Raw genomic sequence first — 15,566 nt, forward strand, 5'->3', positions numbered from 1 at the left:
AAGATCCTGATGCTGGGAAAGATTGAAGGCAGGAGGAGAAGGGGATGACAGAGGATGAGATGGTTGGATGGCATGGAGGACTCAATGGATTTGGGATATGCAAACTCAGGGAGATAGGATCTAGTGCAGTAATTTCAAATTGAACCTCTGGAAATAAATTGGCGTATTCAAATCTTATCTTCTCCATTTACTAGCCTGGAGGCTCTGGTCAACTTATCTAACCTCTCCATGCCTTAATTGCCTAATCTGTTGCATAAGAGTAACAGTCATTGCCTTAGAGAGTTGTTCTGAGGATTAAGGTAGATAAGATTTAAGATGGGGTTTTTTCCAGTAGTCATGTACGGATGTGAGAGTTGTACCATAAAGAAGGCTGAGTGCTGAAGAATTGATGCTTTTAAACTGTGGTGCTAGAGAAGACTCTTGAGAGTCCCTTGGACAGCAAGGAAATCAAATCAGTCAATCCTAAAGGAAATCAACCCTGAATATTCATTGGAGGGACTGATGATGGAACTCCAATACTTTGGCCACCTGATGTGAAGAGCTGACTCACTGGAAAAGACCCTGATGCTGGGAAAGATTGAAGGCAGGAGGAGAAGTGGGCAACAGAAGATGAGATGATTGGATGGCATTACCAACTCAATGGACCCGAGTTTAGGCAAACTCCAGGAGATGGTGAAGAACAGGGAAGCCCATGGGGTCGCAAAGAGTCAGACATGACTTAGCAACTGGACAGCAACAACAAGATAGACAGGTAGGTAGCTACAGACACACAGAAACCTTGAGATGGATACAGAGATATGGTTCCAGATCACAGCCTGACACTCAGTGGATGTCTTCTGAACATTTGGTGAGAAAGGAAGTGAAGATGAGAAGTCAGTGTCTCCAGATTTCTGCATTGACTTCAACATTTTTCCAAAATCATTCAACAACTATTTACTAGATTCTTTACCAGCATCAGACACTGTTCTAGGCACCAGAGATATAGGATGATGAAGGCAGACACAGACCCTACCCTACACAGTGGATGGTCTAGTGTGAAAAGGCAGACACCAGAGAAGTAAAAGTGAAAGTGTTAGTCCCTCCGTCGTGTCTAACTCTTTGTGACCTCATGGACTGTAGCCCACCAAGCTCCTCTGTCCATGAAATTTTCCAGACAAGAATACTGGAATGGGTTGCCATTCCCTTCTCCAGGGGATCTTCCCAACCCAGGGATGAAAACCAGGTCCCCCAAATTGCAGGCAGATTCTTTATCATCTGAGTCACCAGGGAAACCCAACAGATAAGTAAATCAGATGCTAAATCACTACTGCTCTATTAAGTGGCATGGCTTTGTATGTCTGTGTGTATGGTGGGTGTGATCTACTGCAGATAATGTGGTCAAAGAAGCTGTTTCTAAGAAGATGACATTTGATCATAGACCTGAAAGAGCAGAGCTGGGGTCATGGGAAGAGTCAGGAGAAGGCCCTCCTGGGGAAAGAAGAGTAGAAGCAAAGACCCTAAAGAAGATACATTCTAGCACTGTCTGCAGAGTGATGAGTAAAGGGATCAGGGTCAGATGAAGGACTGACTCGCTATCCCACTGGAATGTTGTGAACACAGCAGTCAGCACAGTGACCCCAGGCATGACTGCTTAGGTAGAGTCGTGTAATAACAAAGAGTAGAAACAGCGGTCATCCTCTCGTCAGCTATGAAGTACTGACAGTGAGCTGCAGACTATCTTGTGCTCTTTACACATTTTGGTTCATTGAATCCTCGTGATCCTATGAAATCATTCCTATTAGTAAGATGATTCCATTGTACAGATGACAAAACTGAAACTCAGATAGGTTAAGAAATCTGCCCAGGGCCACACGGGGTAGGTACTGAAAGTGAAGTGAAAGTCACTCAGTCGTGCCCAACTCTTTGTGACCCCATGGACTATATAGTCCATGGAGTTCTCCAGGCCAGAATACTGGAGTGGGTAGCCTTTCCCTTCTCCAGGGGATCTTCCCAACCCAGGGATGGAGCCCAGGTCTCCTGGATTGCAGGCAATTCTTTACTAGCTGAGCCACAGGGGAAGCCCTTAGGTACTGGAACCAAGGTGCAAATTTACCTCTGAGTTCAAAGACCTGAATTAAAAATATGTATGCGGCAGCGTGTGGAGAGGGATATGCCTTCAAAACATTTATTGCCCTTCCCTTTGCTGCTTTTTTGACAAGGTGATCATGGTAAATTCTTATGTTCACACGTCTTAGGACAGATTCAAAGCACTTTCTCATATACTATCCAGTTTGCTCTTTGCAATGTCTTGGGAAGGTGTAATTATCTCCATTTCATGGATGGATTAATTAGCTCCGTTTTCCAGATGAGAAAGATGAGGTGTGAAGTGCCTTTCCTGAAGGTCGGGGTATTCTTGTCTCCGGTGTTCTCTCCATTGCAAATGTTTGCTTGTAGTTAGAGGGTCCTCCGCCACTATCCCTACCGGGTACTTCTGAGAATTCCACGTGTGTGAGTGGACAAGGACAAGGCCAAGAGCAGCATGTGAGGGCAGCGGGGTGGTGGGGGGTGTCGGCTTGGGTATGACTCAGCTCTCTCTCTTCTTCTCATGTGACTCTGAACAAAATGTTTAGTCCCTGAAATCCCAGTTTCCCCACCTGTGGTACGAAATATGATGATGAGGTTGCCAGATCTATAGGGTTATGGTGAGGACGGAGTGAGACAGCACCTGGAACATCCTGGGCCTGGTTCCTGACACTGAGTGAGTGCCCAATACATGCTTACCATTGCTTCACCCCTGTTATCCAGGAGGCCCTGGGGCCTCTGAGAATTGGGCCATTGGTCCGGAGTCTCCATCACTGCCTCAGTATGCAAGTCACAGAACCCACTGAGTTTAACCTTTCCATTTCACAGGTGAGAACATCAAGGCCAGAGGCAGGGGAGGAGCTTGGGAGAACTCCCAGGTCTTGCTGGGAGCAAGTATGGGAACTGCTCCCAGTCCAACTCCTGACCTCAGGCTCTTCCCTCACCCTGAGCCTCTGGTCCCCCTGTGGGTGTGGGCATGGGGTTGCAGGACCCCGGCTTCCTTGGCATTCCTCTCACAGAGCTGAGGCCCAGAAGGGGAGGGCAGGCCTGTGGCGAGCCTCCGAACGTGTGGAGATGAGCCCCCACCCCAGGAATTAGGCCTGGCTGCTGCTGTGTTTGCTCAGGACCCTTTGGCAGTCGTCCATGCTCAGAGAAAGGCAAGGCGGCCAAACAAGACAGAGGCTAATTACCTCGGATAATAGGAAATTGGGGAGCCGCGACAAAAAGGGTGTCTAGGCCTCTGGCCAGGCGAGGGCAGAAGCGATGGATGCAGCTGGGTCTGACCCTTCCGCCTTGAGCGGCAGTCCCTGCTCAGGGTCACCCTCCGACTCCAGCAGCCCAAAGGCGCCGGAGCTGGGCACAGTCAGAGCTGCTGGGGACCCGCGCCCTCTGCTGCTCTTTGTTTTCATTCAGAAGTAAAACAAATGAAACAAACAAGGAAATTCAATTTAAACTGGCCCGAGTGCTGATGTTATACCAGGGTGAGCTTAGGACAAAAAAAAAAGGAAAAAATCAGACTTGACTTTGACTCCTACAATCGGTCTCAACTCTGTGGTGCTGTGTAAAGTTACATGGATGGAGAGGCTGTGAAAGCAATTTGCCTTCCTAGGGTGGGGTGGAGAGAGGGAGTGGGGGTAAACAGGGGCCAGAGAGAGAGAGAGAGAGAGAAGGATGAACCAGAACTCGAATAAGCAACAGGACTGAGCAACTGAGATACACATATGTGTGAGTGCCTGCTAAGTCACTTCAGTTGTGCCTGACTCTTTGTGACCCAATGGACTGCAGCCCACCAGGCTCCTCTGTCCATGAGATTCTCCAGACAAGGATACTGGAGTGGGTTGCCATGCCCTCCTCCAGGGATCTTCGGATTCAGGGATCGAACCCACATCTCTTAAGTCTCCTGCACTGCAGGCGGGTTCTTGACCACCAGCCCCACTCGGGAAACCTGACACACACAGAGAAGCACAAATGAAGAGAGTAACACAGAGAAAGGCAGAGGGGACGACTGGAGGGTGGCAGACAAAGACAGTAAGCTATGCGGAAGATATTCACACAAGAGGCAGAACAAAAAGCCAGGAGAGATGGACAGAGGGGCAGAGAGGCATGGCAGGGTACAGCAAAAGTGAGAAGGTAAGAAAAGTTGGAAGAGCAAAAGCCCAGGAGGAGAAGAGAGGGAATGAGGAAAAAGTCCCAATGGCAGAAGGATGCGTATCGAGAAATCTCTCTCTGGGGTGGGTCTAATCCATCTTCATTTTGAAGACACTGAACGTGTGAAACAGGAGAGGATGTGAACATCCCGCCCAAGGTCCCAGAGACAGAAGTGGTGGTTGTGGGGTGTGAACCCAGACTTTCTGACTGAGACACCGTGCCTCTGGGCCTAAGCATCCGAACTCTTCCATCACCTCTTCTGGCAGCCATGGATGGAGGGTTTGATGTCCACCTGTGCTTAATTAAAACTAGGGAGTCTGCACTCATGCTCTTTTTTTTCAGCCTGCTGCTGCTGCTGCTGCTGCTGCTGCTGCTGCTGCTGCTGCTAAGTCACTCCAGTTGTGTCCGACTCTGTCCGACCCCAGAGAGGGCAGCCCACCAGGCTCCTCCGTCCATGGGATTTTCCAGGCAAGAGTACCAGAGTGGGATGCCATCGCCTTCTCCCTCTTTTCAGCCTGCTGCTGCTGCTAAGTCACTTCAGTCGTGTCCGATTCTGTGTGACCCCATAGACGGCAGCCTACCAGGGTCCCCCGTCCCTGGGATTCTCCAGGCAAGAACACCGGAGTGGGTTGCCATTTCCTTCTCCAATGTAGGAAAGTGAAAAGTGAAAGTGAAGTCACTCAGTCGTGTCCTACTCTTAGCGACCCCATGGACTGCAGCCTACCAGGCTCCTCCGTCCATGGGATTTTCCAGGCAAGAGTACTGGAGAGGGGTGCCATCGCCTTCTCCTACTTCTCTCCAAATGATCCTAGATGCTCATTCTTCTCAGGACCAGTGGGACTCCCAGCTTGCCTCTTAGAGAGTAGCTCTTCCCAGATTATCCTGGGGAAAAAAAGAGACACTGAAAACCAGCAACTGGGTCAAAGAGAATGAAAGAGGAAGAAGAAAAAGAAACTAACATTTCCTGCAGACCTCCCCCACATGCCGTGCATTCTGGTAAACCCCATTCATGGAGTTTCTTCATGCTCTTCCGTACAAGTCTATGAGATCAGAAGATTCCCAGCCCCCTTTCCCAGGGGGAGGAACTGTTGTCTAGAGCAGTAACCCAGGGCCTTCCCAGGGGCCAGCCGTGGGTACAGGACAGCAGCAGGATGTACACCCAGCTCTGCTCATCTCCGAAGCCTGAGCTCTTTCCACTGCCACATGTGGCCTTTTTGGCCCAAGAGGAAGAAAACTCATTTTGGTTAGCAATGAGCAAGCAGAAAATGCAAAACCCCAAGAACTGACATTGAAACTCTTTTAAAACTGGAGACTTGAGTCGGTCAGACTTCAGGGGAGGAGAGCCGCCAGTGGGGTGAGAGACGGGTCCAAACAACACGCTGGCTCCTTGTCAGAGCGGCCCGCATCCCAGGCGGGTTAATAAAACTGGTTTCAGAAAGAACATAAAGAAGTGTTCAGCGTTAGGGATGACAGGCTCATGACGAGCACGTTTCCAGGACAGGAGAAGAAATGATGCTCCTGCTTTGAGAGGTGGGGGGGATGTTGGTAAAGAGGAACGGAAGAGGTTAGGGAAGGTACTCATCACTCCTGGAGGATGGCAGCTTATGTGTCAGCTCTCGGGGTTAATTGCTCTTGGGGTTCCATAAAACATTCCCTCTCTTGACATAACGGGCCTGTAGGACTCCAGCCTGGGTAATGCTGAGTCCCCACAATGTCACCCAGAGACAGGGCCACTACTCACGTCTCAGCAGACAGGAACCACCTGCTGGCGCTCTGTCCCTGTCTGCTACATCTTCTCTCCCAGCAGTTGGAGAATGCAGGGGGAGGGAGTTGAAATTCATTACTCCAACAGCAGGGGCAGCAAGCACGATAGAGACAACAGCTAACCGTCCTCACACTCCTACTGGGGGCTTGTGACAAAGTGAGGAATTTTGGGGTGTTACTAGCTCATCAAATCCTCCCGGGCTCCCAGCAAACCAGACACCATATTGTCTGATTTACACACGGAGGGAAATGGAGGCTGGAAGGTTGAGAAGTTCCCTCAATGCCAAACAGCTGAGGAAGTGCAGGGTGGAGGTCTGCCTGCCTCCAGTCTATGCCCTCAATAAGGGGTGGAGGTCAGAAGTCAGGCAGCAGGAACTCTTTCCAAAATGCTGCTTTCTTCATACGATCATAGCCTTTAGAGTTGAAGAGGATCATAAAGCTCTTAATCTCGTCGCATACTTGTATTTCACAGATGCAGTGACCCCAAAGCTCAAGGGATTAGCATCAGAGTTTACTGATTAAGAGGCTGCAGATTCATGCTCCGAAGACCTAAATGCCAAGTCATTGCTGAAGGCCTGAGGTAAACACTACCACGGCTGTAAAAGTTGCCCACACGTCCCACTGAAAGATGTCTATAACCCATTGTACTTTAGGGATTCCATTCCTAGAGTTCTTGCTATCCCTGACTGATCCTGCCTTTCTGTATAAAATAAAACCTGGGCCCCAACATCTATGACACAGTCATTGGCAGCGCCCAGGTCAGAAGCCTGATTTCCATCTCATGGTGATATACCTGAGTCTGGAGCATGAACACACTGAGTGTTACAATGAGCCTGAATATGTCAAGAGCTGAAAAGAGCCCAGTGGTCTTCAGAAGAGTCACGGTCTTCCACAGAAAATAGGGATGGGATACGTTTTGGAGATGAGGAGTAGGCGCTCAGTCCACCAGGGAAGCCCTTTGGAGATGGGGGACATTTACAGATCGTGAGGGGCTACCCTGGCGGTTCAGGTAGTAAATGATCTGCCTGCAATGCAGGAGACCTAGGTTCGATCCCTGGTTCGTCCTTCCTTTCAAGTTGGGAAGATCCCCTGGAGAAGGAAATGGCAGCCCACTCCAGTGTTCTTGCCTGGAAAATCCCATGGACAGGGGAGCCTGGTGGGCTACAGTTCATGGGTTCACAGAGTTGGACACGACTGAGCAACTAACACATACACACACATGGCTTACTGAGCACATACTTAGACACTCTGCTAAGGTGTTCCTTATTGAATTCTCATGCAGATCTACAACCTGAGTTTTATTATTTCAGCTTTACTGAGGTTCATAGAAGCAAAGTGACTTAAGGCCACACAACTAAAAATGTCAAACCCGGATTTGAATCCATGGTCTGTGGTCTTTCATACTACCATTAGATTTTAAGTTATCTGAGGATAGAGATTTTGTCTTGGGCACATTTATACTTGCTTTCTAACAGTGCCAAGACATAGGAAATATTTAGACAGGTCTATTGAGTAAGTAAATGAGTATAAGTGAGTAAATAAAAATGTAAGTGAATTAAAGGATGAATAAATAAGTGAAAGAATGATGGAGTATAAGAATGAATGGATAGGTAGATGAATGGGATGGATGGATGGATAAAGGAAAGAAGAAAGGGGGAGATAGATGGAGAGATAAACAGTGGATAGATGGATGGATAAGCAAATGAATCAATGAATAAAAGAAAAAATATGAGTGAGCTGAATAATTAATTGGTCAACAGTGCCGTAGTCAACAATGGCAGCTTTCTAGATGGGAGAGGGAGGTGGCTTACAGCTTCATAATCAGAGAATGAAGACAGCAGGTCTCTAGAACTCTCTGTTACAGCTCTGTGGCCGCATATGAATGAAGAAACACTCACTGAGTTGGGAAACAAAGACAATGAGCCCCTTTCCCCTCGGAGATGAACAGGTGAGTCTCAGATGAGTCAGCGTTTGCATCTCCAGACATCGGGATGCAATGACTCTGTGCAATACTCTATGAAACAGTTATAATGGTACTATTACTAAGGGTCTGGATGGACCTAATAGTGAAAGAGTATATGTATATCCTACAAATGTATATAGACTTTAGATATGCTGATCTACCATCTTTCAGAGGGGATGTCATGAAATTGAGAAAAGAACACCACGCAGAGACTCCTGTCTCTGCCCTCCTTGCAGACTTGCTGTGCCCCCTCTCTGGCCTGCTGTTTCTTCCTCAGTAGGAGGAATGGTTCTGAGTAACTGGCTTCCTAGGGCCCTTTAGCACTAGCAGTGTATGATTCTGTGACTCACTGTGGTGATATTTCTAAATCTTAGCCTATCAAGGTGCACACACAGACTGGTCTATAAAACACTTGGCTGGCCTGGACAGATTACTCATGCCTTGCCTCCCAGACTACTTAAACTTTTCCTGTCTGCTTCACGCTCCCCACATACAAAGTACGTCTTACTTGTAGAGACCGTCGGGCTCCAGACACTTGAAGATGACGGAGTAGATACTGACTTCAGGGACCTCTCCATGGCTTCGACCAGCTGCTACACAAGATGTGCCCAGGCCAGAGAGTAAGTCATCGGCAAAACTCAGGAATTCTCCTGGAGGGAGACAAAGAGAGATGAGCTCCCCAGCTCAGGCCTTGGTGAGCAGACATTCTTGCTGTTGTCCAAACCCATCTAACGTCTGGATACCATTATTAAGAGGATTAATGGACAGAACAAGCACAGGATATGAAAATGACACAGATCAGGGTCTACTCCTGATGACTCTTTGCTTAAATTTCTGTCTGCATTTTCTCAAGTGTGACATGAGATACTAATACCTACCTTTATAAGATTCTAGCAAAGCTCAAATGAGCTTACTGTGCAATGAAAATGCTTGACAAGGCAACAGGAGGACAGTGCTCTCTGTCTAGAGTAACTATTTTGGCCTTGTCACTGCCATTTACTTCCTCTCCCCTTCTTCAGCAAGCTTCTTTGGAGTTGCAGTTTCCTTGCTCGCATGATGAAGGTGTTGGACTAAGGATGTCAAACAGGCCTCATGTCACATGGTCACTGTTACACATCGGTACTGGCTTCATGGTGTGTTATGCTGAGCTGGACTGAGACTGTTACAGCTAACAGGGAAAGAGTTCCATGACTGATTAGTGATGAAGCTCATGAGACAGGAAGGGACAGTAGACGAGCAAGTGCTTTGGACCCCGTGATTCCCAAATGTTGGTCTAGCCATTGGATTTTAGGAGGCTGCTGAAGTTTACTAGAAATAGGGCTAATCAGAAAGATGAGATGGGCATTCCTGGTGGCTCATTGGCAAAGACTCCACCTGCCAATGAAGGGGACACAGGTTTGATCCCTAGTCTGGGAAGAGCCCACTGCCCTGGAGAAACTGAGCATGCGTACCACAACTATTGATCCTGTGCTCCAGAGCCCAAGGGCAGCAACTACTGAGCCCGTGAGCCACAGCTATGAAAGCCCACGCACCTAGAGCCCACGCTCCACGACATGGAGACGCACAGCGAGAGGCCCGCGCACTGCAGCAACAAGTAGACCCTGTTCTCCACAACTGAAGAGCCCATGTGTAGCAGGGAAGACCCGGCACAGTCAATAGAGTAACAATTTTAAAAAAGTGAGCAGATACGTCTTCCTATAAAATAAAAGAAGGGAAGATGAAGACTAGAAAGAATAACTAAACATCTGAAATCTTGGGATCTAGGCTTAGCCTAGAATTTGCTGTATAACTTTGGACAACTAAATTCCCATCTCTGTACTCCAGTTCTCTCCTCTGAAAAGTGAAGGTACTACAGTCACTGTTTGGATTTCTGAGAACATAAAATAAAAACAGCTGTGCACAAAGATTAAGTTATGAGGATAAACACTGTGGTTCTACTTACACTAGCAAGGATTCTAAACCAGCTAAATATTTAATGATAGCAAGACAGTAATATTAACTATAGGTCAATGATGCAATGAAATATTTTATAGTCATCAAAAATAACATTGAGGAAAACTAAGTTATTTGAAAGGATATCCATAGCACAGTAAGTTAAAAAAGAACAGTTTACATTATTACAGAATAATTTAATTTTTGGTGGAAATTTTACATGTATATCTGTCTTAAAAAAGGAATAAGATATAGAAAATGCATAATATGACTTTGGAAAGTGAGATAATGGGTACTTTCTCTTTTAGTTTTGCTTATCTATCTTTTAAAAATTATCTACAATGGACATGTATTGCTTTTGCAACAAGAAAAAAAAATCAATGAAAATTACTTAAAAATTAAAGTAAATGAGCCAGACTAAATGGCCTCTGGGGCTTCCCTCATAGTTCAGTTGGTAAAGAATCTGCCTGCAGTGCAGGAGACCCGGGTTCAATCCCTAAGTTGGGAAGATCCCCTGGAGAAGGAAATGGCAACCCACTCCAGGATTCTTGCCTAGAGAATCCTATGGACAGAGGAGTCTGGCAGGCTACAGTCTGAGGTGTCGAAAGAGTCGGACACGACTTAGCAAGTAAACCACTAAACCACCAAACGGGCTCTAAGTCTTCCAGTTCTAAAACACGATGATTTTAGAGGCAAGTGAGGTACTACATGTAATATGTGATATGAAATGAGATGAGGCTTCCAAACTGCTGACTCCTTGTTCTTCTTCATGCGTGATACGGAGGGCTTTGCACTCTTTTCCTTACTTAGATTCTCAGCAATAAACAAGAGGAGGACGTCTGTTCAACTGTCTTCTCTCCATGTGGGATTAAGGACGATCCAACATGGTAGAATCATCATGAAACAGTAACACTGGCCGTGTGTCTGGGAAGACATGGCACTTCTCTACCAGGAAACTGAGTGGACAGAATTTACAGATCACTTCCTTTTGGTCTTTTAAAGAAGAGTTTCACCTTCACTCACAAGTGAGCCATGTGACAGTCATCTGACTGAGCCGTCCACATGACCCTGGGGTGATTCAGACAGTCAACAGTTCTAAAACACATTTGTCCCTGCGGTCCAACAGTGTATGTCTGATGTGTCTTTTGTTTCCTGCTTTTTACAAAGAAAAAAAAAAAAGCAGACTTGATACATACGTGCCGGAGCAAGTGTCTGAATCAGGCTAAAGTCAGGACATACAAGTTCAGCTGCTATTGCCAGACAGACTTGGGACTGAATTTGAGTTCTAACAATTATTACAAGTCCCTTAACTTCTCAAGTCTCAGTTTGCCTTTCTGCAGCAAAGGGTCAATGACTCTTATGAGATTGGAGTCTAGAAAGAAAGGCTGAGTCTAGGAAGAAAGTCTGTTTAGAATCAGAGGTTTGGTCCCACCCCTCCCCCCCCCCCCAAAAAAAATTGAGGAGGTAATTGAAATACTTTTTATCACCAATTTTGGCATCCCTGTGTTTTCTGTAGGCCTCTTATATCAAGCTTCTTCCATAATAAAATCATAATCCAAAGATGTCTTCCAATTGGTACCAAAGCAGAATAATATATGGGGTGAAAAATAAAGGAGAAAAAACAGGAGACTATTCACTGGATGGAGTGAGGGCTTTGTTTCTCGTGGTTTTTCAGGATTCCAAGTCTGGCTGCTTGCAATTGTTTTCTTTGAGCTTGAATCCATGTCTGTCTGCTTTTCCATTTGCTTCCAGATAGCCATAGAAAGAGTTGGCCCTCAGTGAGGGAATTCAGTATGCTGTGGCCTGTATTAACTGTCTTCAAGCCAAAAGATGGTTGACATTCAATTTCAAATGGACATAGTTTTCCAGACATTTCCATGCATTTCAGAATAACTTAGACCACGGATAAAAGCCCCACTGGTCAGTAAGTTCAGCACACGTCTCAGTTTATAGGTTTAGTTCAAGGAAAGAAACTGGATAACGTGGAGTAGATGAACTAGTCATGCCAAACACATGATGATGATGCTTAGTGTTCAGTTCTGTTTGGGACTATACACACATAATAACCGTCCAAACAAAAGCAGTTACTATGAAGGAAATGGATATTTTCACACCAACCTTTGTTTTTCCCATTTAATTCTCACAAAATTCAGTCTTAAGGAGTTAAATGTTAGTATCTCTGTGATAAAGCTAAAGTTAAGCTCACAAACTTAGGAAGAGAGAGAGCTGAGATTTGAACCCATATCCTCCTAAATTCCAAAGCCATTCTTTGATGCTACGCTGCCTCCTAGAGAAAGTTCAAAAAACCAATAGTGTTAGAAAGGGAGCTTTCTCAATTCCTTTCGAATTGCAGTTGAATTCGTGCCACTCTCTTAGCTCTACGGGCTTGGGAAATGAAACAATAAAAGAAATGGTCCCTGACCTTCCACAGCTTGTAATCTGACAACAGGAAGGGTTGTTAAATACAAGAACAGACCCATAAAGTAAATTGTAAGATTGCTTGCGTTGGCACTCTATTCCAGAAGGTTTCAATGCAGCCTAGAAGGAGACAGGTGAATGCAGCGACCCCTCACTGTCCTTCCTCTCCCCATGAGGGTGTGGGGTGGCAAGAAAGGCCTGGGGGCTTCTCTGAGTACAAAGGTGAATTTGTGCAATTCAACATATGCACTGTGGTATCACGGTATACTACATTCCCTGTCTGGCAGCGGTATAATTGAATGAACAGCAATAAAGTGCAGTGGTTAAGAGGTTGGGCTCTGCATTTACACTGCCTGGGGCTAAATCCTGGTACATCCCTACTTACAATTTGCTTTGGACAGGTTCCTTGACTCTCCACGTCTATTTTTATCATATGTTAAATGGGTAGAATAATGCGATCTAATTTAACAGCATTGTTGTAAATATCACATAAAATATTACATATGTATGCTGTTTACAAACCAGTTAGCACGATGTCTGGCATACAGTGACAGCTCAAAACAGAAGTCAGCTATGAGTATTGTTTTTGTTATTATTGTTGCTGTCATCACAATAGAGGAGAGATACAAGGACCACCAGGGATTATTTTTACCCAGCCTGCTCCTCTTCCAGGTGACAAAACTGAAGCCCAGATAAAGAAAGTGGCCGTGCCCACGGCCGTACACAAAGTGGGAGGCAGCCCTGGAACAAGCTTGGCCTCTCAACTCCTAGAGCCTATGGGACAAGTCCTGCCATTGAGCATATGCGATAAAATCTCAACTCCTAGAGCCTATGGGACAAGTCCTGCCATTGAGCATATGCGATAAAATCTCAACTCCTGGAGCCTATGGGACAAGTCCTGCCATTGAGCATATGCGATAAAATCTCAACTCCTAGAGCCTATGGGACAAGTCCTGCCATTGAGCATATGCGATAAAATCTCAACTCCTGGAGCCTATGGGACAAGTCCTGCCATTGAGCATATGCGATAAAATCTCAACTACTAGAGCCTATGGGACAAGTCCTGCCATTGAGCACATGCGATAAAATCTCAACTCCTGGAGCCTATGGGACAAGTCCTGCCATTGAGCACATGCGATAAAATCTCAACTCCTGGAGCCTATGGGACAAGTCCTGCCATTGAGCATATGCGATAAAATCTCAACTCCTGGAGCCTATGGGACAAGTCCTGCCATTGAGCATATGCGATAAAATCTCAACTCCTAGAGCCTATGGGACATTCCTGCCATTGAGCATATGCGATAAAATCTCAACTCCTGGAGCCTATGGGACAAGTCCTGCCATTGAGCATATGCGATAAAATCTCAACTCCTGGAGCCTATGGGACAAGTCCTGCCATTGAGCATATGCAATAAAATCTCAACTCCTGGAGCCTATGGGACAAGTCCTGCCATTGAGCATATGCAATAAAATCTCAACTCCTGGAGCCTATGGGACAAGTCCTGCCATTGAGCATATGTGATAAAATCACTGAGAACAGAAGAGCTTCTGCAGCTGCTCAAGCAGCCTGAGCGCCTCAGTTTGTGACCAGCTTTAATCAACACGCATGTGAACCACATACGCTGGGCTTTGCCTATGTGCCGGGCCCTTTACATGGCGCACAGCTCCACCCTGCCATCGTCTCACACTTGAAACCTCCGAGGACAATAGAAAGCCCAGGAAAGACAGAAGGCATTCCATAGACTTCACGTATGTAATGCAGTCCGGTGGTTTGTGAATTAGAGCATCTAGACCTCCAGGCAGGAGGAAGAAACAGTGGATGTGGTGGGGGCTGAAGTTGGTCTCCTGTGTACCCAACCCAAACTGCAACCAGATCAACTCCAGTTTGATCTATCTTATAGACCAATGGCCCATGTTTTATTTAGGTTGGGAATAAAGACTGTCTTTTAAAAATCTTGGCTTAAAAGTTTTATTGCTTAAAATGTTTGACTCTTAAAACCCTGCCGCATTCCCTGATAGAAATTCAGAGGCTCGGGAATGTTATTAATACACCCCCGTTTGAGGATTTGCAGCTACCTTCGCTCAGAGTCCAGAACCCCAGTCCGGCTCCCCCACCTCTGAGCGCTGTGCGCCTTCCCCCAGGACACTGCTCGGGCTACCTCGGTCCCCTCTTTCCCGGAACGTTGTCACGGCCGCATGGCAGAAGCCTTCTAGACCCAGGCGGCTACTGCCACCCGGCCCACGCCTGTGCCAGACCACCCTAACATTCTTTTTCTGTTTCCTTTCCTTGAAAACAGACAGGGAGTTGGGAGCCGCTGAACAGGAATGTGCCTGTTCCCCATTATGGCCCTTCTGGGGCTGTAACCTGAGTGGGCTCGGGCCAGACCCCCACACATTTCTTGATCCACTCAGGCCCGAGCCTTGCTCTCGTTACCATCCGCAGAAAAGGTCAATCACGATTGTGCTGAAGCTTCAGAACCAACCCAACAAAGCACAGAGTGATTTTCCTGAAGGCCCACCTCCTCTGCCTCAGTGGTCTCTCCCTCTCCCCTTTCATCACTGCCTCGGTCCTCTTCCTCCTGGTTCGCCCTCTCCTTCTCCTCCTCCCTCCCTCTCTCCTCTCTCTCTCTTGCTTCTGATTGAGTTGAGGTCACAGTCAAAGCCGGCCATGAGAGCAAATTGAAAACAGGTTGGGAGAAAAGCAGCAAAGAAATTCCAAGATGGAAGGGGCTGGGGCAGTGAGTTATTTAGCCCAGGTGGGGAGAAAGGTCCCAGCTCTGAACGCCATGCTCTTTTCAGGAAACGCTGAGGGGATTTAGAGGCCACCCTGGGCCTGGCCTCTCTCTAACCTGCAGACGCTCTTCACCGCAGTGCCCAGGGAGCAGCAGAGCTCTGCATCTCCCCCACATTTTCTTTACTTGGGCAAATGTAGAAGTTCATTCTGAGACCTTGTCAGTGACAAAATGCATCTTCGAGGGCCTCACGCTGTTCAGCTGCAGTCGGTTTGTTTCTTCTAAAACCTAATGTTATTTTAAATCAGAAGAACTGGTTGCAGGATGCTTCTCACACTTGCTGTCATGGCAGTATGAGCTAGGAAAAAGAGATTGGGTTGGGGGGGCAGACAAGACCTGCTTTTGAAGCCAGGCTCCACCACTAATGAACTACATTATCTAGGGATGGATGATTAAACTCTCCAAGACAACTTCTTCATCTGGAAAGTAGAGGAGCATCAGAGAATCAGCAAGGAATAAATGAGATAATGTATGCAGTATACCTGCTA

At 46.7% G+C, this 15,566-nt stretch overlaps 1 protein-coding gene across 4 annotated transcripts in view; it reads right to left on the minus strand.

Moving 5' to 3' along the window:
- Nucleotides 1-15,566, minus strand: part of ASTN2 (astrotactin 2) — a 1,047,916-nt gene that overhangs the window by 52,333 nt on the left and 980,017 nt on the right. For all 4 annotated transcript variants that reach the window (XM_024996359.2, XM_024996356.2, XM_024996355.2 and 1 more), the window contains one exon: nt 8,445-8,586. In XM_024996359.2, the coding sequence (XP_024852127.1) occupies nt 8,445-8,586 (142 nt within the window). The remainder of the gene's footprint in view (nt 1-8,444; nt 8,587-15,566) is intronic.

The sequence above is a fragment of the Bos taurus genome, chromosome 8 (assembly GCF_002263795.3).
Source record: "Bos taurus isolate L1 Dominette 01449 registration number 42190680 breed Hereford chromosome 8, ARS-UCD2.0, whole genome shotgun sequence".
NCBI classification, from domain to species: Eukaryota; Metazoa; Chordata; class Mammalia; order Artiodactyla; family Bovidae; genus Bos; species Bos taurus.